The sequence below is a fragment of the Macaca mulatta genome, chromosome 9 (assembly GCF_049350105.2).
Source record: "Macaca mulatta isolate MMU2019108-1 chromosome 9, T2T-MMU8v2.0, whole genome shotgun sequence".
Taxonomy (NCBI): domain Eukaryota; kingdom Metazoa; phylum Chordata; class Mammalia; order Primates; family Cercopithecidae; genus Macaca; species Macaca mulatta.
In genome coordinates this window covers 6,956,165-6,974,445 of record NC_133414.1, presented here as the reverse complement: position 1 = coordinate 6,974,445, position 18,281 = coordinate 6,956,165, and the positions used below count along the sequence as shown (strand labels likewise).

Here is an 18,281-nt window from a genome sequence, read left to right as displayed (position 1 = left end):
ATTATATTAAATGTAATGAGCTGAATTCTCCAATTCAAATACAAAAATAGAAAAAAACTCAGTCATATCATGCAAACAAAGAACACACCCCACATACGAGAATATGGAAAGGTTTTACGTTTCTAAGAATGTAAAAAGATGGGAAAATACATTATTCAAATGTGAACCATAAAACTGTATTAAAGTAGTAATGTTAATATTTGGTCATAAAACTTTAACGTCGGCCAAGGTGGGCAGATCATGAGGTCAGCAGTTCAAGACCAACCTGGCCAACATGGTGAAACCCTGTCTCTACCAAAAATACAAAAAAATTAGCTGGGAATAGTGGCATGCACCTGTAATCCAAGCTACTTGGGAGGCTAAGGCAGAAGAATTGCTTGAACCTGGGAGGTGGAGGTTGCAGTGAGCTGAAATCGCGCCACTGCGCTCCAACCTGGATGACGGAGCAAGACTCTGTCTCAAAAACAAAAACAAAAAAAACACTTTAAGGTAAAAATCATTAATGTATATAAGGAAGGTAATTTAAAAATAAAAAATTGTTAAAGTTTTTGAACATATAATAGTTTAAAATGTATATGCTCTTCATAACATAGCCTCAAAATATATCAAAAATTGACAGAAAAAGAAATAATGGGCAAATTCACAATTATAATGAAAATTTTTAACACATCTTTTGAAATAATTGATACTGAAAATTTGGACTACACAATAAATCCATTTGACTTAATAGATTGATTGATTGAATGATATGTCTATCTAGAATATTGCATCCAACAAACGCAGAATGCACATTCTTTTCAACACTCACGGAACATTTTCAAAAATTGACCATATAGTAGAATATAAAGGAAGTTTTAGCAAATATATAAGGAGAGAAATCAGTTAAGATGTGTTACCTGCTCTTAGTGCAATTAATAAAAAATAATAACATAGGTATATATTATGTATAATAATATAAAAGTTCAAAAGACAATAATAATAAAAACAGAAAATTCCCATATGTTTGGATGTGGTAGTGGTTGAGAGGCAAGCATAGAACACAGAAGTAAAAAGGACACTATCTTGGTTTGCTCTATGTATTCAGGGATTGTTTAAATTTTTTTAAGAAGATATTCATATAGTACTCATGCAATAGAAAAAGGTAGCAAATTTTACTCATACTCTTTCCTTTTCTCTGCCAATGCTAAATAAATTCTTAACCCCAAAGGGTGATTTTTAAAAGACACATGTTCTTTTCAACATAGGTATAAGTTGGACGCAGATTTGAATAAGCTCTCTGTAGTTCATCTGTGGTTGTGTACAAACTTTATCCCAGGTTGTTCAGGCCCAACACAGCTGCTCTGAGACCAGATAACTAGAAAACTAAAAAGAAGCTGTACCGCTTTAAGTGAAGAATGCTCCAGTCCTCAGGAGGAGTCATTTCTGGGCCCTGTGATAAAGCTCAGCTGGGAGGCTCCTCAATCATTACTACAGGGCAGGAGGGGCACGTTCTCATCAGCATGGTAAGTAACTACACGCCTATGCATTGTTGTAGAAAATTGTACTAATCTTATTTAGCCCTTTTCCCACAGCAAACAATTCTTAATAAAATTGTAATGCAAGAGAAGACATTTGTAAAGAAACATTTGTTTCTTTCAATATCCCTGTAGATGAGTTGGGAGCAGGTGTGGACAGGCTGTAATCTATTCCTCTGTAATGTTGCTTCTTTCAAGTTAAAGCTCAGTTGATTTGTAGTATCTTACTGCCATTAACTGAAGCACTGAAGCAAAAACCTCTCCTTCCTTTAGTTTTCACCTTTGTTTTAGGCTCAGAGTGCTGATTTTTCTGTAGATATTAATTGCTTCACTTTTCGTTATGCTGTTAAGAGTTTCTGAGGACTTCAGACTATGGCTGACCTCATAAATGCCTGGTAGGGTAAAGTGCGCAGACATCTTCTTTGCCCTCACTTGAGGTTAGTTCTTTGGGCACCACAATGAATAGAATAACTTACAATAATTCTGTTTTGGAATGACCTTTTCAGATCCATTTCCCCTTTATTCTGTGTCAGTTTTTCAGTATCTTTGAATTTTTAATTCTTCAATGGAAGCAACATTTCGAACTGCTTCTTCATCTTTGATTTCTCACCCCATTGGTCTATCTGTCCAACATTTTAAAAACTTTAAATTGTTTTGCTTTTAAAAATTATGCCTTTCAACATGAGAGAGACTTGTGATAATAGCATGTTCTGTATCCTGACTATCACTGTCAACATTCTGGGTGTGATTTTGTATTACGGTTTTGCAAGATATTTCCACTGGGGAAGTGGGTAAGGGATACAAGGGATCTTCCTATGTTATTTCTTATGACTGCATATCAATCTACAAAGATCTCAAAGTTAAAAGTTTAATTGAGAGTTATGCTTTTCTAGTAATTCAAATAATCCTTATAGCAGCGTTTAATAATGTGCTATGACTTATCAGTGTTGACGTTCAGTGGGCATTTTATAGTCTTCTCTTTTATAGTGTGACTAATATTTTCATAGAGAATTTGGAAAAAAGGGAGAGGCTAAGAGGAGAATAAGGTGAAGATAGTCTTCTACACCCTTGGACAGAGTTATGTTATAAGCTAAGCTTCTTCAAAGACCAAGGATGCTTGGTAGGCCAGGCTATTCATGCTGAGCTCAAAAAGAAAAGCATCACTCTGCTTTCGGAGTCCCTTGAACAGACCACGTGAAGAGGAACAATTTTTTTTAATATTAGTGATTATTTGTATTGTGAATATTATGAACAAATACTACATGTACACCTGAATTTTACTTGTCACTATAACAAAGGACTGGGTGGTAGCCAGTGGAGAAGACAGAGAAATCTACATGTGAACTTTATGAAGTAAGAGGTTTTAATGATGTAGAAACAATGAACATTCATCCTCTCCTTTAAAAATTTTAACTTTAAGGAGCCAAGTTTTGATCCGATTACAGCAGCTAATATATTTACAGCACTTTAAGTCCTACAGAAGGGGAGAAGAATAAGATTAAGGTTATCTGAAGCCTGATAAGGGGTATCCAAAGCCTGTTTATAACAGAATGTGCTGTTTTGAGAGGTGGAATGTTAGTATGTCCTAAGTGAAGTGCTTTCTAAATTAGAGAGACTGATAGTTGCACAGAAAAGAAACGAGAAGGAAGCCCTACTAAGATAGTGAACTTGAATTGGTCATGAAGCAAAGAGGGCTGTGTTATGCCTTGTGAATCACAGAGACAAAGTACAAAGGTTTGATGCCACTAAACATGAGCAGAGTCCAAGTCAGACTGCAGGGGTGTGGCCGACCAGAGCCCTCTTCCTACTTCCCTCTCACTAGTGGTCTGTGTAGACCAGTGGTCCTCAACCTTTTTGGCACCAGGAACCAGTTTTGTGGAACACAATTTTTCCATGGAGTCGGTGGTGGGGGATGGTTTCTGGATGGAACTGTTCCACCTCAGATTGTCAGGCATTAGTTAGATTCTCATAAGGAGCCTGCAGCCTAGATCCCTTGCGTGCACAGTTCACAATAGGGTTAGTGCCCCTAGGAGAGTCTAATGCTGCCACTGATCTGACAGGAGGCAGAGCTCAGCCAGTAATGCTCACTCACCTGCCGCTCACCTCCTGCTGTGAAGTCCAGTTCCTAACAGGCCACAGGCTGGTACTGGCCTGTGGCCCGGGGGTTGGGGACCCCTGTGTAGACCACAGATGAGGGATTGACAGGAGGTCTGAGGTCTTTCAGTAGTTGAATCTCAGGCTTTGGGGCAGTGTAGCCATGAACAAGGGCAGGGTTTCTCCTCAGCTTATGTAGTTGAACAGCTCAAAGTGTCCTGATGATACGGAAGACATGGGGGTCTCACTCTCCAAGACGCCCCAAATAGATTTGTTTCAGCACCACTGTCAATCAAACCACGTCAATATTAAGATCAGCAACTGCTATTACCTTAGATTTCTTAGGATTTAGCTTTTTCTTTCCTTCTCTTAAAAAAAGTAGGTCATTGTCTGTTTGACAGAATAGTTGTTTGCCTTAAAAAAAAAAAAAGGATGATTTGAAGTGGGATGGGGGAATATGAAGGCTGATGAAGGTGGAAGAAATAGTAAAGTTTAGACAAGAAAACAAAATCACTACCCAGGTATTACTAGACTTAATATCTTGATGCATTTTCTTTTAGATTTTTGTGCCTATTTTTGAACAGATTTGACATCATACTCTATATACAATTATGCATCTTATGTGCTTTTTACTTAATATGTTATAAGCATTTCCCATGTCATTCATCTTTTTTTTTGGGTAAACATTTAAGGGTTGCATAACATGCCATTGTGTTGATGTATCATCCTTTAAATGCCCAACAATATATAAATGGTTAGATTAAATAGATTGGTTTTTGGTTTTCCTGCTTATGAATTATGATGCTGTGAATGCCATCAGCCTACATCTTTGCATTGTAGAGTCTTTCTTTTGTAATTTGTTTGTTTATATCATTTGCCTATCTAGTGGATGTCTTAAGTGTTTTTTTTTTTTTTTTAGAAAGTTGATGTATATAAAATCCATTTTTATCTCTATATGTTTGTTATAAAACTTTTACATTTTGGAATTGTTAAATCGATTGCATTTTGCCTTGTAAAATTTCCCACTAGTTTTAAGTTTAGTGTATCCATCCTTATTCAGAGTGCATATGAATGGTAAAGATAATATTTTAAATTTATCTGCAATGAGTTTTAGTACCTGACAAGACTATATATTGATTTTGGTTTTATTTCTTTCCAATAACTAGCTAATTTTCTTTCTAGACAAGTCCACCTGATATATATATATAATTACACACACACACACACACATCTCACCCATATTAAAAGAATAAAGTGAAATGAGTTGTATTTTGATTTGCTTTTTGTGTGTGTGTGTGTGTGTGTATTTGTCTTAATTCAATTCTTAGCCCAGTACAGAGTAGGTACTTAATTTATGTTGTTAAAATAAACTTTTTAATGGAATTTAAATCCCTGGTTTAATTGTCCCTGAAGCTTAGCTGGACCCTGGGTCTTGGTTTCCATGAAACACTTTTGATTATGCTTATAACACATTCCTCCGTGGCCTTAAGCTAGCTAGGTTTCTGTCATTTGTAACCAGAAGTGCTGAGTAACAGATCTCCTGTTGTCTAAACACCTGCTCAGTTCCAACTCACCATGACTTATTTCAGAGGGAGTGCCTTTCCATCCACATCGGTCAAGCTGGCATCCAGATTGGGGACGCTTGCTGGGAACTCTATTGTCTGGAACATGGAATCCAGCCAAACGGCATTGTTCTCGACAGTCAACCGGATCAGCTGGAAAATGCAAAAATGGAGCACACAAATGCATCTTTCGATACCTTCTTCTGTGAGACAAGAGCTGGGAAGCATGTGCCTAGAGCACTCTTCGTGGACTTGGAGCCAACTGTTATAGGTACAATACATGTTCCATTCTAGCGCACTTAACTGGAGCCACACTCAGATCGAGTGAGTGGGATTATCAGGTTATACTGGTCTATCTGAACGAAATCACAGGGGCCATTCCCAAACGTAGAGGCTTACTCAATGGCCATGGGTGATTAACATGACAAACACAGCCAAAGGGAAGACTAGATTAGCTTTTTAAAATTTTAATTTAATTTAATTAACTTATTTATTTTAAGATGGAGTCACTCAGGTGGGACTGCAGTGGTGCCATCTTGGCTCACTGCAACCTCCGCCTCCTGGGTTCAAGCAATTCTCCTGCCTCGGCCTCCCAGTAGCTGGGATTACAAGCACACACCACCATGCCTGGATAATTTTTGTATTTTTAGTAGAGATGGACTTTCACCATATTGGCCAGGCTGGTCTTGAACTCCTGACCTCAAGTGACCCACCTGCCTTAGCCTCCCAAAGTGCTGGGATTACAGGTGTAAGCCACTACACTTGGCCTAGATTAGCCTTCTTTACCTGTGTGATGAAATGAATTAAGACCTGCTAATTGATCCACATGTGTATCATAACAGAACACTAAGTCTTTTCCTGGGTTTGAGAGCCATTTGCCAGAAGGCACTGGCAAAGAATCAAAAAGTTTTTTGATAGCTGCTTAAAAAGAGTAGAACATTTGAAAAGAATCCCAAAGGAACAAGAGGCCAAAAATATACTCTAGTTATGGGAAAAACAGTGCAATTACTAACAATACACTTTGTAGTATGTCATGCAAAAACTCTTCAGATGGAGCTAGAAAAATACAGGAGAGAGAAGGGGCTCTTACTGACGTAAGAGAAAAGCTAGAGAGTGGGGTAGATTTGGGTTTGATGTTGTGCATCCCATTATTTGTTGGTGTGTAATAAACTTCCCCTACATTTAGTGGTTTAAGGCAATAATACTTGCTGGTTTGTTCATGAATCTACAATTTGGGTGGGGCTCAGAAGCGACAGCTCCCCTGTGCTCCATGTGGTACCAGCTTGGAAGGCTCAAGTGGGAACTGGGGCATCCACTTTGAAAGTCATTCATTTACTTTGCTGTCCCTTGGTGCCGGCTGTTGACTGAGAGAGTGGGAGGGGTGGAGAAAATGAGAGGCTGATGAATTCACGGTCGTGATAAGAAGGAATTGAATACAACCCCATAAACACTTCAGCTGGGTGATGGGAGTACAAAGAGTAATAAATGCTGATTTTTGCCCTTGATGTGAAGATGCCTGTCTTAGTCAGCTCGGACTGCCGTATCAGAACACCACGGACTTGGTGGCTTACACAACAGTTGTTGATTTCTCACAATTCTGGAGGCTGGAAGTCTGAGACCAGGGTGCCCAGTGGTCAGCCTCGGGTGAAGGCTCTCTTGCCAGCTTGCAGATGGCTGGCTACCTTCTCACTGTATTCTCATATGGCAGAGAAATATATCTTTTCTTATATGGGCCCTAATCCCATAGTGAAGTCCTACCCTTACGGCCGACTTATTCACAAAGACTCACCTCCAGATACCATCACATTGGGGACTAGGGATTCAATGCATGAATTTTGGGGGGACACAGTCATTTAGTCCACAGCAGCTATTGTTTACTAGTAGGAGACCTGTACAGGTATTTTCCTCTAATTCTTTCAGCACTCTTGTCAGGAGACACTACTATCATCCTCAATTTATAGACTAGGAACTTTATAAATCTTGGGGAAGTCAAGGAACTTGCCTAAGATCACTGAATTATTAGAGTAGAGCTGTGTTTGATCCTAGGTTTGCTTTCTTATTAAATCTGTTGTCTTTCAACAGGACAGTAGCCTAATCTAGTGAAGAAAAAAATATAAATAGTTATAACAATACTGTTGAAATTGAGCCATATAAAATTGCCAGTGTATGACTATTTTTTGACCTAAAAAAGTTAATTTTATTGTGCATGATACAACTTAATAGACATTCTACAACAGGGGTGTCCAATAATTTGGCCTCCCTGAGACACACTGGAAGAAGAATAATCATCCTGGGCCACACATATAATCGCAAAACAATCTCATAATGTTTTAAGAACGTTTACCAATTTGTGTGGGAACGCATTCAAAGCCATCCTGGGCGGCATGCAGCCTGGGGGCTGCGGGATGGACAAGCTTGCTCTGCAAGGCGGAAGGAATGAATAACTAGGGAGTCATCAAATATGTTTGTTTGTTTTTTAGAGTGAGAGACTGGGTCTCGCTCTGTCACCCAGACTGGAGTGCAGTGGCATAATCATAGCTCAGTGAACTCCTGGGCTCAAGCAATCCTCCCACTTTGGGCTCCTGAGTAGCTTGGACTACAGGCACATGTCACTACATGTGGATAAGTTTTTTTTTTAATTTATTTTTTTGAGACAGAGTTTTGCTCTTTTTGCCCAGGCTGGAGTGCAATGGCATTATTGCTGCTCACTGCAACCTCCGCCTCCCGGGTTCAAGTGATTCTCCTGCCTCAGCCTCCCGAGTAGCTGGGATTACAGGTGCACGCCCTGCTAATTTTGTATTTTTAGTAGAGACGGGGTTTCACCATGTTGGCCAGGTTGGTCTGGAACTCCTGACCTCCAGTAATCCACCTGCCTCGGCCTCCCAGACTGCTGGGATTAATAGGCGAGAGCCACTGTGCCAGGGCAGTTTTTTGTTTTTTATAGAGATAGGGTCTCACTATATTGCCCAGGCTAGTTTCAAACTCCTGACCTCAAACAATGCTCTCACCTTGGCCTCCCAAAGTGCTGGGATTCCAGGCATGAGCCACCACACCCAGCCTCACACACCTTCTCATGAGGGGACAGCATCTGCAAATTCAGTCATGAAGGAATGCCCCGCAAGTGCAACCAGGAGTTCAGTGTGGCCAGGCATCAGTGTGAGCAGGAACGCAAAGCAGGGGACGAGGTTGGGAAGATGGTCAGGGGCAGGCTCAAGGGTGAAGTTAGCGCAAAGTGAGGAGTTGTGGTCAGAGAAAGGAATTTGCACGTTTAGGATTTTGGCAGTGGGAGAGTTCTGAGTGAGGATGATTGAAGTGGAGTGCAGTAGAATGACACCGTAGTTAAGGAAGCTAAGGAGCCATCGAATAATTGTTCAAAAACCATTGAAGTCTCTGAGGATGTTGATTGAGGGCACCATGCTGGGTACTAAAGCCCCTCAGCAACCTGTGCCCGGGAAGTTAGAATGGATGGCATGGATTACTGATGAACGGCAGGTGCTGCAACCACTAAGCCCTGAGATAATGGATTTTATGGAAGTAATTTGTGAAGCTATTGACCCTCAAGATCCCGACCCAACATTGCCATGAAGAAGGAAGTTTCCGTAAATTACCTCCCTAGCCTGAATGTAGCCTTACAGCTTCAGATGAGAAGAAAAATAGTCCACCCAGAATGACACATTCACTTATATCTTGTTTATAAATATATCTTTTAAACATCCTAGCTCTGGGGGAGGTTTGTGTGTAAGCTAGTTAAAAGTTATTTAAACTCAATTTTAATAAATATTATTTGAGAGGTTGCCAAATTGGAGTTTAGAAATTCTTGGTCACCCACAGGAAGGCACGGTGAATTGAAAAACAATTGTGCTCTTATTAAACAGAAACACAATGCATCTCTCCTTAGGCTGTGAGCTCCTAGGACTGGCTCAGCTATCTGCTGCCAAGGCTGGTGGTGTATAATGAGGTAAATCTGCATAAATGCATGTCATGAAGCCAGTTCTATCATTGTTACTTATAATTGCTGTTGTTATATGGGCCGTGCGTTGTGCCCTATGTTCTCGTAACAGCTCAATGGGGTAGATCTTGTTATAATCCTTATTTATGAGCTAAAATCATTGACTAAGTAACTTCTCTCTAGCTTAGTGAGGGAGGCAAGATAGGAACCCAGGAAACTGATTCTTGAAACATGCATTTAACTACTAAGCAATGCAGTATCCCACAGTAACCAGGGCAGCAGTCCCAAAGCCTACTTAGGCCTGAAACACTGCTGCTTAATCATCAGGAATAATGCTATTTGAGGAATTCTAAGGTGGGGGAGTAGGGCATGCTGCCCAGGGTTTTAAAAGGCAATGAGACCTGGCATGGGTTGCCCTCAGTTGTATTGGATACTGCCAACATCTTAACGCCAATTGTCCTGCGTCATGCATTTATGCACTCGGCGTTTGGGTCGTGTGGGCATTTGAGTTTGCCGTGCCTTGCCTGTTAAATCCTCTTTTAAAGCAGATTTAAAAGATGGATATACCTTTAATTTTTACATTTATTTTATTTTATTTTACTTTTTTTGAGACAGAATTTCACTCTTGTTGTCTAGGTTGGAGTGCAGTGGCATGATCTCGGCTCGCTGCAACCTCTTGGGTTCAAGTGATTCTCCTGCCTCAGTCTCCCGAGTAGCTGGGATTACAGGTGACCACCACCACGCCTGTCTAATTTTCTGTATTTTTAGTAGAGATAGAGTTTCACCATGTTGGCCAGGCTGGTCTCGAGCTCCTGACCTCAGGTGATCCACCTGCCTCAGCCTTCCAAAGTGCTGGGATTATAGGTGTGAGCCACCGCACCCTGGATATGCCTTTCTGTGTGCTTTTGCAGCACACAGTTGGCTATTTGTAGATAAAAATAGTTGTCTCGAAATGCCAGTGTGTCCTAGGGTGGGCAGTGGGTTGAAGCGTGTCCCCCTAAATTCATATCCATCTGCAACCCCAGAATGTGACTTTATTTGGAAACAATGTCTTTGTCAATGTAGTTAGTTAAAATGAGGTCCTCCTGGATTAGGGTGGGCCCTAATGCTAAAGAATTGTGTCCTTATCAGAGGAGAGAGCACAGATACCCACACAGGGGAAAAGGCTTGTATGCCAGAGGTAGAGATTGGAAGGGGATAGCTAGAAGCCAGGGAGAGCTAAGAATTGTGAGTCACCAGGTGCCAGGAGAGATGTTTCGATCAGATGCTCCCTGGGGCCTCCAGCAGGAACCAAGCCTACCAACGCCTTGGTGTTAGACTTCTGGCCTCTGGAGCTGTTAGGAAATAAATTCCTATTGTTTTAAGCCACGATATTTGTTGTCATTGGTTATGGCAGCCCTGGGAAACTAATAAGGGGTGTGTGGTAGAAAAACATACTTTCCATGTCTATGTAAAAAATTCCACTTTTCCTGGACTAAGACAGGCTAATTCAGCACTATCTAAATTCCATTCCTGGACCACAACATTGAGAGAAAGCATGGCGGTCACGTGCAGGGAGGCCCCCGGAGGAATAGCAGCAGGTCGACGGCTGAATTGTACTGAGCGCACCGACCTCCTTTCACTCTCTGCAGATGGGATCCGGACGGGCCAGCGCCGTTCACTCTTCCACCCTGAGCAGCTCCTTAGCGGAAAGGAGGATGCTGCCAACAACTATGCGCGAGGCCGTTACTCTGTGGGGTCGAAGGTCATCGACCTCGTGCTGGAGAGGACCCGGAAGCTGGCAAGTGGCTCCCCCTCGCCTCCGAGTAGGCTGTGCCTGGGGCATGTGGGGTCCTGCAGCAGAACTCACAAGCATTATCTGCTGTCACCATCGCCACCGTCTCCCTGGTCATTGGCCTGGGTGCTCAGAACTGGGGAGGGCCCCTCATCTTGGCTTCGATTTCCCCTTGTTAGTAGGAAGGGGATAGGGACCTGTACACTTACTGGGGGTCCCCTGATCACCCGATCATCCCTGCTTCTCCTAACGCAGGGTTCATCTTGTTATCAGAGACTCCCATAGCACTCTAAAACTTGTCACTTTCCAAGAGTAACGTGTCATTTTCCAAGAGTAACTGATGTTTATGAAGTTAGCAAGAGGCACTCCCTGTCTGGAGATGCGTGACTCTATTCACTGCCAGTTAATTCCTCTTTAGGGGCCCGAGTCTGGAGACCCTTTGCTGAGTAAGGGTTTTGGTATTTGGCATATTTGTTAGCTACTACAACGCCTTTTACACCAGCATGCCAGATGGAGCATAGACGGGGCGGGGGGGGGATGTTATTTTGCTTCAGTGTTTTGTCGTTTTCTTTGTTATGGATAAAGGCCTTGCTTGCGACCACATACAGGTAAGTGCACAGAGGTCAGTGAAAAACAGGTGGATATTTATGCTCTGCTTATAATAAAGCTCTGAAGTGCTTTGCCTACTCCGTAAGTCCCCTTGAGAGTATTTCGAAGTAGCTATGTTTGTTGTGGAGTTAACAATGGCAAAGGAGTCCTTTCTGAAAGTTTTTGTTTTGGGGAAACCTGTTGTATCCTACCACTACAGTCCAATTCACTGCTTCTGGATTTATTCAGCTGAATTCTCACATCTCATTTACTTTTCTCAGGCAGAACAGTGTGGTGGACTTCAGGGATTTTTGATTTTCCGAAGCTTTGGAGGAGGCACTGGTTCAGGGTTTACATCTCTCTTAATGGAGAGGCTCACAGGAGAATACAGCAGAAAGACTAAGCTGGAGTTCTCGGTCTACCCAGCCCCCAGGATCTCCACTGCTGTGGTAGAGCCTTATAACTGTGTCCTCACCACCCACTCCGCCACAGAGCACACGGACTGTACCTTCATAGTGGACAACGAGGCCATCTATGATATATGCCAACGTAAACTCGGTGTTGAACGCCCCTCTTATGCCAGCATCAATAGATTGATGGTTCAGGCAGTATCTTCCATCACTGCCTCCCTCCGGTTTGAAGGGCCCTTGAATGTGGACCTAATTGAATTCCAGACCAACCTAGTACCTTATCCGAGAATACATTTCCCCATGACAGCCTTCGCCCCCATCGTCTCTGCTGACAAAGCCTACCGTGAGCAGTTCTCCGTGTCAGACATCACCACCGCCTGCTTTGAGTCCTCCAACCAGCTGGTCAAGTGCGATCCTCAGCTTGGGAAGTACATGGCCTGCTGCCTACTCTACAGAGGGGACGTGGTCCCTAAGGAAGTGAATGCAGCAATCGCAGCCACGAAGTCGAGGCACTCTGTTCAGTTTGTAGATTGGTGTCCAACTGGTTTCAAGGTGGGCATCAACAATCGGCCGCCCACGGTGATGCCAGGTGGGGACCTGGCCAAAGTCCACCGGGCCGTCTGCATGCTGAGCAACACCACAGCAATCGTGGAGGCCTGGGCCCGCCTGGACCACAAGTTTGACCTCATGTATGCCAAGAGAGCATTTCTGCACTGGTACCTCAGAGAAGGCATGGAAGAAGCAGAGTTCTTGGAGGCCAGGGAAGATCTGGCAGCCTTGGAGAGGGATTATGAGGAAGTGGGGCAAAGTTTCTGAGGCATGTATGATGGGTGCAAATGAACATCAAGTTAAAATGGCATGTTTTCTTTTCAAGCCGTTATATGCCTAGTGAATAGTTTCCCTGATGAGAAGAGAAACGAAATCAAATCAGGCAAGACTCTAGGTTCCACACTAAATTAAGTGGGTCAGTACCAACAACGAACGCATTCTTTCCTGGTCTACTGGTACAAGCCAGCTCTGCTACCTGGGAATCTTTGGAAGCTTAGAGTCCTTTGAACTGCTGGGTCACTTCTAGGTGGGATTTTTTTTGTTTTACCAAGAGACAATGAAATCCTCAAGTTTATGCTTTCCCTTTCTGGTACCTGAAGTAGAAAAGAGCACATATTGATTACGAATGTTTTTTCCCCCATATCTATATTTTGACACTGATTAAATCATAAATATTTTCAGTATGATTCTTTTTCTTCTTTGAAATGTGTGCCCAAAGGGCTCAGTTTGCTCAGTTTGCTTTTTATGTAAACAAACTTGGGTCTGTCTAAAACTTGAATTTGCGTGTCTTGCAGGTCAGAGGTGAACGCCATCTCTTTCACTTCCCTGTCCTGGAGGTGGTATTCTCAAAGTGTCGCCAGCGTAGCTCTGTGCCAGAGTCACTTCAGAAGTTCAGTAAAAACGCAGATCATTGAGCTTCTCTATCGACTGGCTAAGCTAGAATCCTGGGGGTTGGAGGGACTGTGTCTTAATGATTTGAGATTTACAAAAACACCAAATGGAATGAATTTTTGGCACTGAATAGTTCCATTTGAGAAAATAATTGACTCTGGACAAAGCTATAAATGCATTAAAACCACTAGCGAGATTTTAAATAACCACAATATTTAGTCTCACTAATATTGGAATTAAGGCAACTTAGATGCTGCAAAGGTACTGAGTTGGGCTGAGGTGTTGCTCTCGGACTGATGGTAGATAATCCTCAGGAGCCTTATCCACCTGTGCCGTTTAACCTGTCAGCCCTCACCCTTCAGCTATACTCACTCTTAGCCTCAACCGGGTACAAGCTTTTGGCTTAGGTAGACATCGGAAGATACGAGGCACTAAAGCCTTGGCTGGAGGCATGAAGTTGTGTATCTGTTTTGAGATTCCTCAAACTACAAGGCTGCTACCTTCTTGCTTGTGTACCTGGACTCAAAAATGGACCCTCTGTATGTTTTTTTTTTTTTTTTTTTTGGCAAAATCTATTTTTTAAAGTATTTATAGGTTCTCAGCAACATTGACTGGAAAGTATAACCCTCCATTTTTAACAGTTTCTTGGGAGATTCTTTTACATACTAAAATCACTCCCCTGAGATGTGGTCTTTAAGAGTAGTACTCAAACAATGTACCATTTTGCCTGCTTTCAGTTGAAACCCCCATTCTCACTGTGGAAGCCAATAACCACTGTTTGGTGGAAATGATATTTAGCTACTCTTCAATGCCAGTAAGGGTTTTTGTTTTTGTTTTTTGTTTTGTTTTTGTTTTTGTTTTTTTCCCAGCACAGACAACTATCGCTGAGTTTTTGCTCAGTCGCCAAGTCTCTAAGTATCTGGCTGTGTCCCCTTTGGACTCCACTTCCAAGCTTCTCTGCCAAGGGCTCAACTTCTGTTCACACGAAAACAACCTCATACCAGGGTTGTGTTTGGAGCATGGAGCCTGTTAATTGAGATGCCAGGATTCCTGGTATAGTAGCAGGGAAAGGAACATGACTCTCATTCTCATGTCTTTGATTTGATGGGATCAAACATTTGGAGGTAGGCAAGTTAAAAAAAATTATTTTCTCTAAACAAAAGGAATGATTTGGTGAACTTTAGTGTTTCTTCACTATATCTAACACAGACCAACAATATCTAGAGTTGGCTCTTTATTGAAGTGTGGAAGAAAACTGTTACTGAGCAAAAGGGCTTGCTGCCCAGTGTGCTAGAAACCAACACTGTTGCATTGCATTTTTGAGAAAAGAAAGGCTTTTATTGTGAATTGACCAACAAGAAGATAGAAATTCAGCTCAAATCTGTCTCCCTGTGCTGGCTCTAAGGCAGCATTTTTATTAGAAAAGGTTTAGTGGGTAGGTTCTGGGATTAGTAGGTCATTGATAGAAGGAAAGGGAAGGTCTGAAAGGTCTTCATGCTTCCTCATGGGTTATTTCCTCATGTTTCCTCATGGGATGCATGTACAAAATTAGAGTACATTAGTATGAAACATGGTGGAAGTTTGGGCTGCAACATCAGCAAGCTCATTCTGCAGAGACTCTGGTTGGCCATATTAGTTCAAACCAATTTCAGCTAGTTAAAAAAATATCTTATAAGCAGAGAGAGTTTCAGCATTTTATCAAATTCTTTCTTTTCTTATCTGCCATCCTGAAAACTCAATAATTTCTCTTAGTCATTGATTTCTTCAACTCTTTGGAGCAATTTCAAAACCTTGTTCAATGGAAGGAATCTATGCTATTACTATCATTGTTTTAAATAATGGAAGTTTGGTTAGATTTAGCCCCCTAGTTTAGTTCTCTGTTACTCTTCATTCCTTCTTGCATTACTATGCTTCCATCTGGGATTATTTCCCTTTTGACAAAATAACTCATTTTAGCAATCTTTTAATGTAGATCTGCTGACAGACAATCCTCTCTATTTTTATTTTTTCTCTAAACATGTTTAGATTGCCTTCATCTTTGAAGGATATTTTCTCTGGGTATAGAATTCTAGGTTGACAGTTATTTTGTTTCAGCATTTTGAAAGATGCCATTCCATAATTTTCTGGCTTTCATTATTTCTATTGAAAAGTCAGCTGTCAATCTTATTGCATCCTGGAAAGTAGTAGTGTTTTTTTTTGTTTTTTTTTTTGTTTGTTTGTTTGTTTTGTTTTTCCTTTGGTGATTTAACAGTGATGTGCTTGGGTGTGGTTTTTATTATGTTCAACCTACTTTTTAGAGCTATTAGCATCTGTGGCTTGATGTCTCCTATCAGTTTTGGAAGATGCTTGGCCAATAGTTCTTCAAATATCATTTAAGCTTTCTTTCCTTTCCTTATGTGACTTAGACTACACATATAATTCCTTTACATTGTCCCATATGTTGGATGCACTTTTTAAAAAAATTTTTTTGTCTTTTTTCTACCTCTCTTTGCTTCCAACTACATATTTTTTACCTTACATAAGCTTTGGAAAATACTATGTGGAAATAATTTGACCTGTTCTATTAAACCCCAAAGACATTTCAGTTATATTTGTTGGTAGTTGTTAGATCTTTCTTTTTCACTGAAAATCCAATTGAACAGATACAGATCTATGTAATTTATGAAGAATTCTGTTACTGAATATTTTGTGTACAGGCAAAAGTCCATTTTTTAGTAGAGTTTAAAGTAGCTGTACTTTTGACAATTTATTCCAATGAGAGTTGGAAAGACTATGAAGAGTTGATAAGAATGTTTGTACTTGGCAAGACAGAGGCCCAGGGACATGAAATAACCTGTTTAATGTTATAAGTCTATAGGATGCCTTAAAGTGATGAATTAAATATTGTTTTATAAACTCTACATAACTTCCAGGGCCTTAGTTCTATTTATCTTTTGGCATTTCAAATTATCTGTTTTGTTTTTATTTTCATCCTTTTCTTATTTCTTCTGTTACACTATTTCAAGAGAGCAGAGCATTATTCTTAATCTTTGTACTTTTGGCATCTGACACAGTGCCATGCATATAGTAGATAGTAATGTCTGTTGAAGGTATATTGATATTCCTGAAAGATCTAGGAAACATATTAGGGTATATATTGTCCCTCTTATTGTCTTATTTTTCATGGTTCTATACTTCTTAATTTTGCATTTATGAGAGGTGGACCAAGGATATTTGAAAAGACTCAAGGATTTGTGAAGTAAGATATGGCAGAAGCCATATTTTATAGCAGCAGTTAAATAGAGGAAATGACACTAGGTTCTAGCTCAATTTTCATTATCAACACTGTCTGTTGAGACTGGCAAACTCACTTAATGTACTTTGGCTGAATATTTAACATTGGGATTAAGAAGTAATAATATTTGCCTTTCTCCCTTAAGGAGTGAGGAGGAGGTCATTGGAACAATGGTTGAGATAACTTTGAGGACTATAAACACTAATTAAATGTGATATTGAGGTGGGAGCTACTGTATTCATCTGTGTATTTGTAGTGTCAGGCATATTGTAGGCACTCAAATATTTATTAAATTGGAAAGCACCTTATTTCCTACCCTACTGTAGTCACATCTATCTGATTTTAACTTCTAATATTCCTCTTTAATCTCCTCCTTAAAATTATTTTGAATCTTCACATATTTTCTACAGTCCCTGAGGAAAAATATTCTTTCCAAGACGGTTGGTTATCCTTGCACCTTCTCTCCTGACTCCTGTCTTCTAGGAGGCCTTTCTCCTTTGATCTCTCTTGTACATTCCGTCTCCCTTTCTCCATTGATTTATTTTCTGTCCCCTACTTATAGGCTCAGTTTCCCCATTCAGAAAACCACCTTTATTCTGGATTCTACTATCCCTACAATGTGCTATCACATCTCTCCACTCTACAAAACTTTTAAAAAGGATATGCATGTGATGCCTCCAGCGCATCCTCTGTTTGCTCCCAACCTTTGTAATTTGGTGTCTCTCCACCATTATACTGATGCTATTGTCTTGAAAATCACCCATAATGCCTTATTCATCAAAGCAATGACTTTCTCAGCCTTCAAGTTGCTTGACCTTAAGCATTTGCTGATTCTCATGAAACCTTTCCTTTGTGACACTACTTGGTGCTTTTCCTATGTCTGAGATCTTCCCAGACTCTCCTTCTATACTGTCACTTTGTTTTTCTTCTATTTATTATTATTATTTGACACGGGGTCTCACTCCATTGCCCAGTCTGAAGTGCAGTGGCATGTTCAATTGAACTCTGTTAAGTACGATTTGTTTAAAGGTTTTATTTTAACAGAAGAATGAATTCCATCAATTCTACTTCAGTAATGTGTCCAGAACCCATTCCCTTCTTTCTCTTCCACTCTTCTCCCCTTCACCAGGGCACTGGGGTCTAAACGTTCTTCTGCTTTTCATTTTGTCTTCCTGACCCAACCGACTCACTACTGTCTGACTGAACCTTCTGAAGCACAGCTTGGATTACACTGCTTCTTCACTCAAAGCTTTAATGATTCCCCATCGCCTGAACATAAGGCCCAAACTCCTGTATGTGGCATGCAGAGCCTGTCCCAACAAGCTCTGACTCAAACTTCTCTTCCATTCTTCACTGTCATTGTGTGCATTCCATTCCAACCAGACTTGCCCCCATTTCCCATGGGGCACAGTGGCTCATGCCTGTAATTCCAGCATTTTGGGAGGCCAAGGAGAGAGGATCACTTGAGCCCAGGAATTCGAGACCAGCCTGGGCAACATAGTGAGACTCTGTGCTTAAAAAAAAAAAAAATTAGCCAGGCATGGCACCCACATTTAGTCCCAACTACTTGGGAGGATGAAGTGGGAGGACCACATGAGCCCAGGATGTTGAGGCTGCGGTGAGCTGTGATTGCACCACTGCACTACAGCCTGGGCAACAAAGCAAGACTGTCTCAA

At 41.0% G+C, this 18,281-nt stretch overlaps 1 protein-coding gene across 3 annotated transcripts; it reads left to right on the top strand.

The window, feature by feature from the left end:
- Positions 1-1,366: 1,366 nt before the first annotated feature.
- Positions 1,367-13,120, top strand: TUBAL3 (tubulin alpha like 3). 3 transcript variants are annotated; one of them, XM_015146381.3, is made up of 4 exons: positions 1,367-1,502; positions 5,198-5,441; positions 10,751-10,903; positions 11,767-13,120. In XM_015146381.3, the coding sequence occupies exons 1-4, from the start codon at positions 1,395-1,397 to the stop codon at positions 12,705-12,707; spliced, it is 1,446 nt and encodes a 481-aa protein (XP_015001867.3). In that variant the 5' UTR covers positions 1,367-1,394; the 3' UTR covers positions 12,708-13,120. The 3 variants fall into 3 exon arrangements, with proteins under 3 accessions (XP_015001867.3, XP_077801783.1, XP_077801782.1); XM_077945657.1 differs by lacking the exon at positions 1,367-1,502 and adding an exon at positions 9,756-9,847 and having other exon boundaries at positions 5,328-5,441; XM_077945656.1 differs by lacking the exons at positions 1,367-1,502; positions 5,198-5,441 and adding exons at positions 9,109-9,128; positions 9,756-9,847.
- The last annotated feature ends 5,161 nt before the right edge of the window (positions 13,121-18,281 follow it).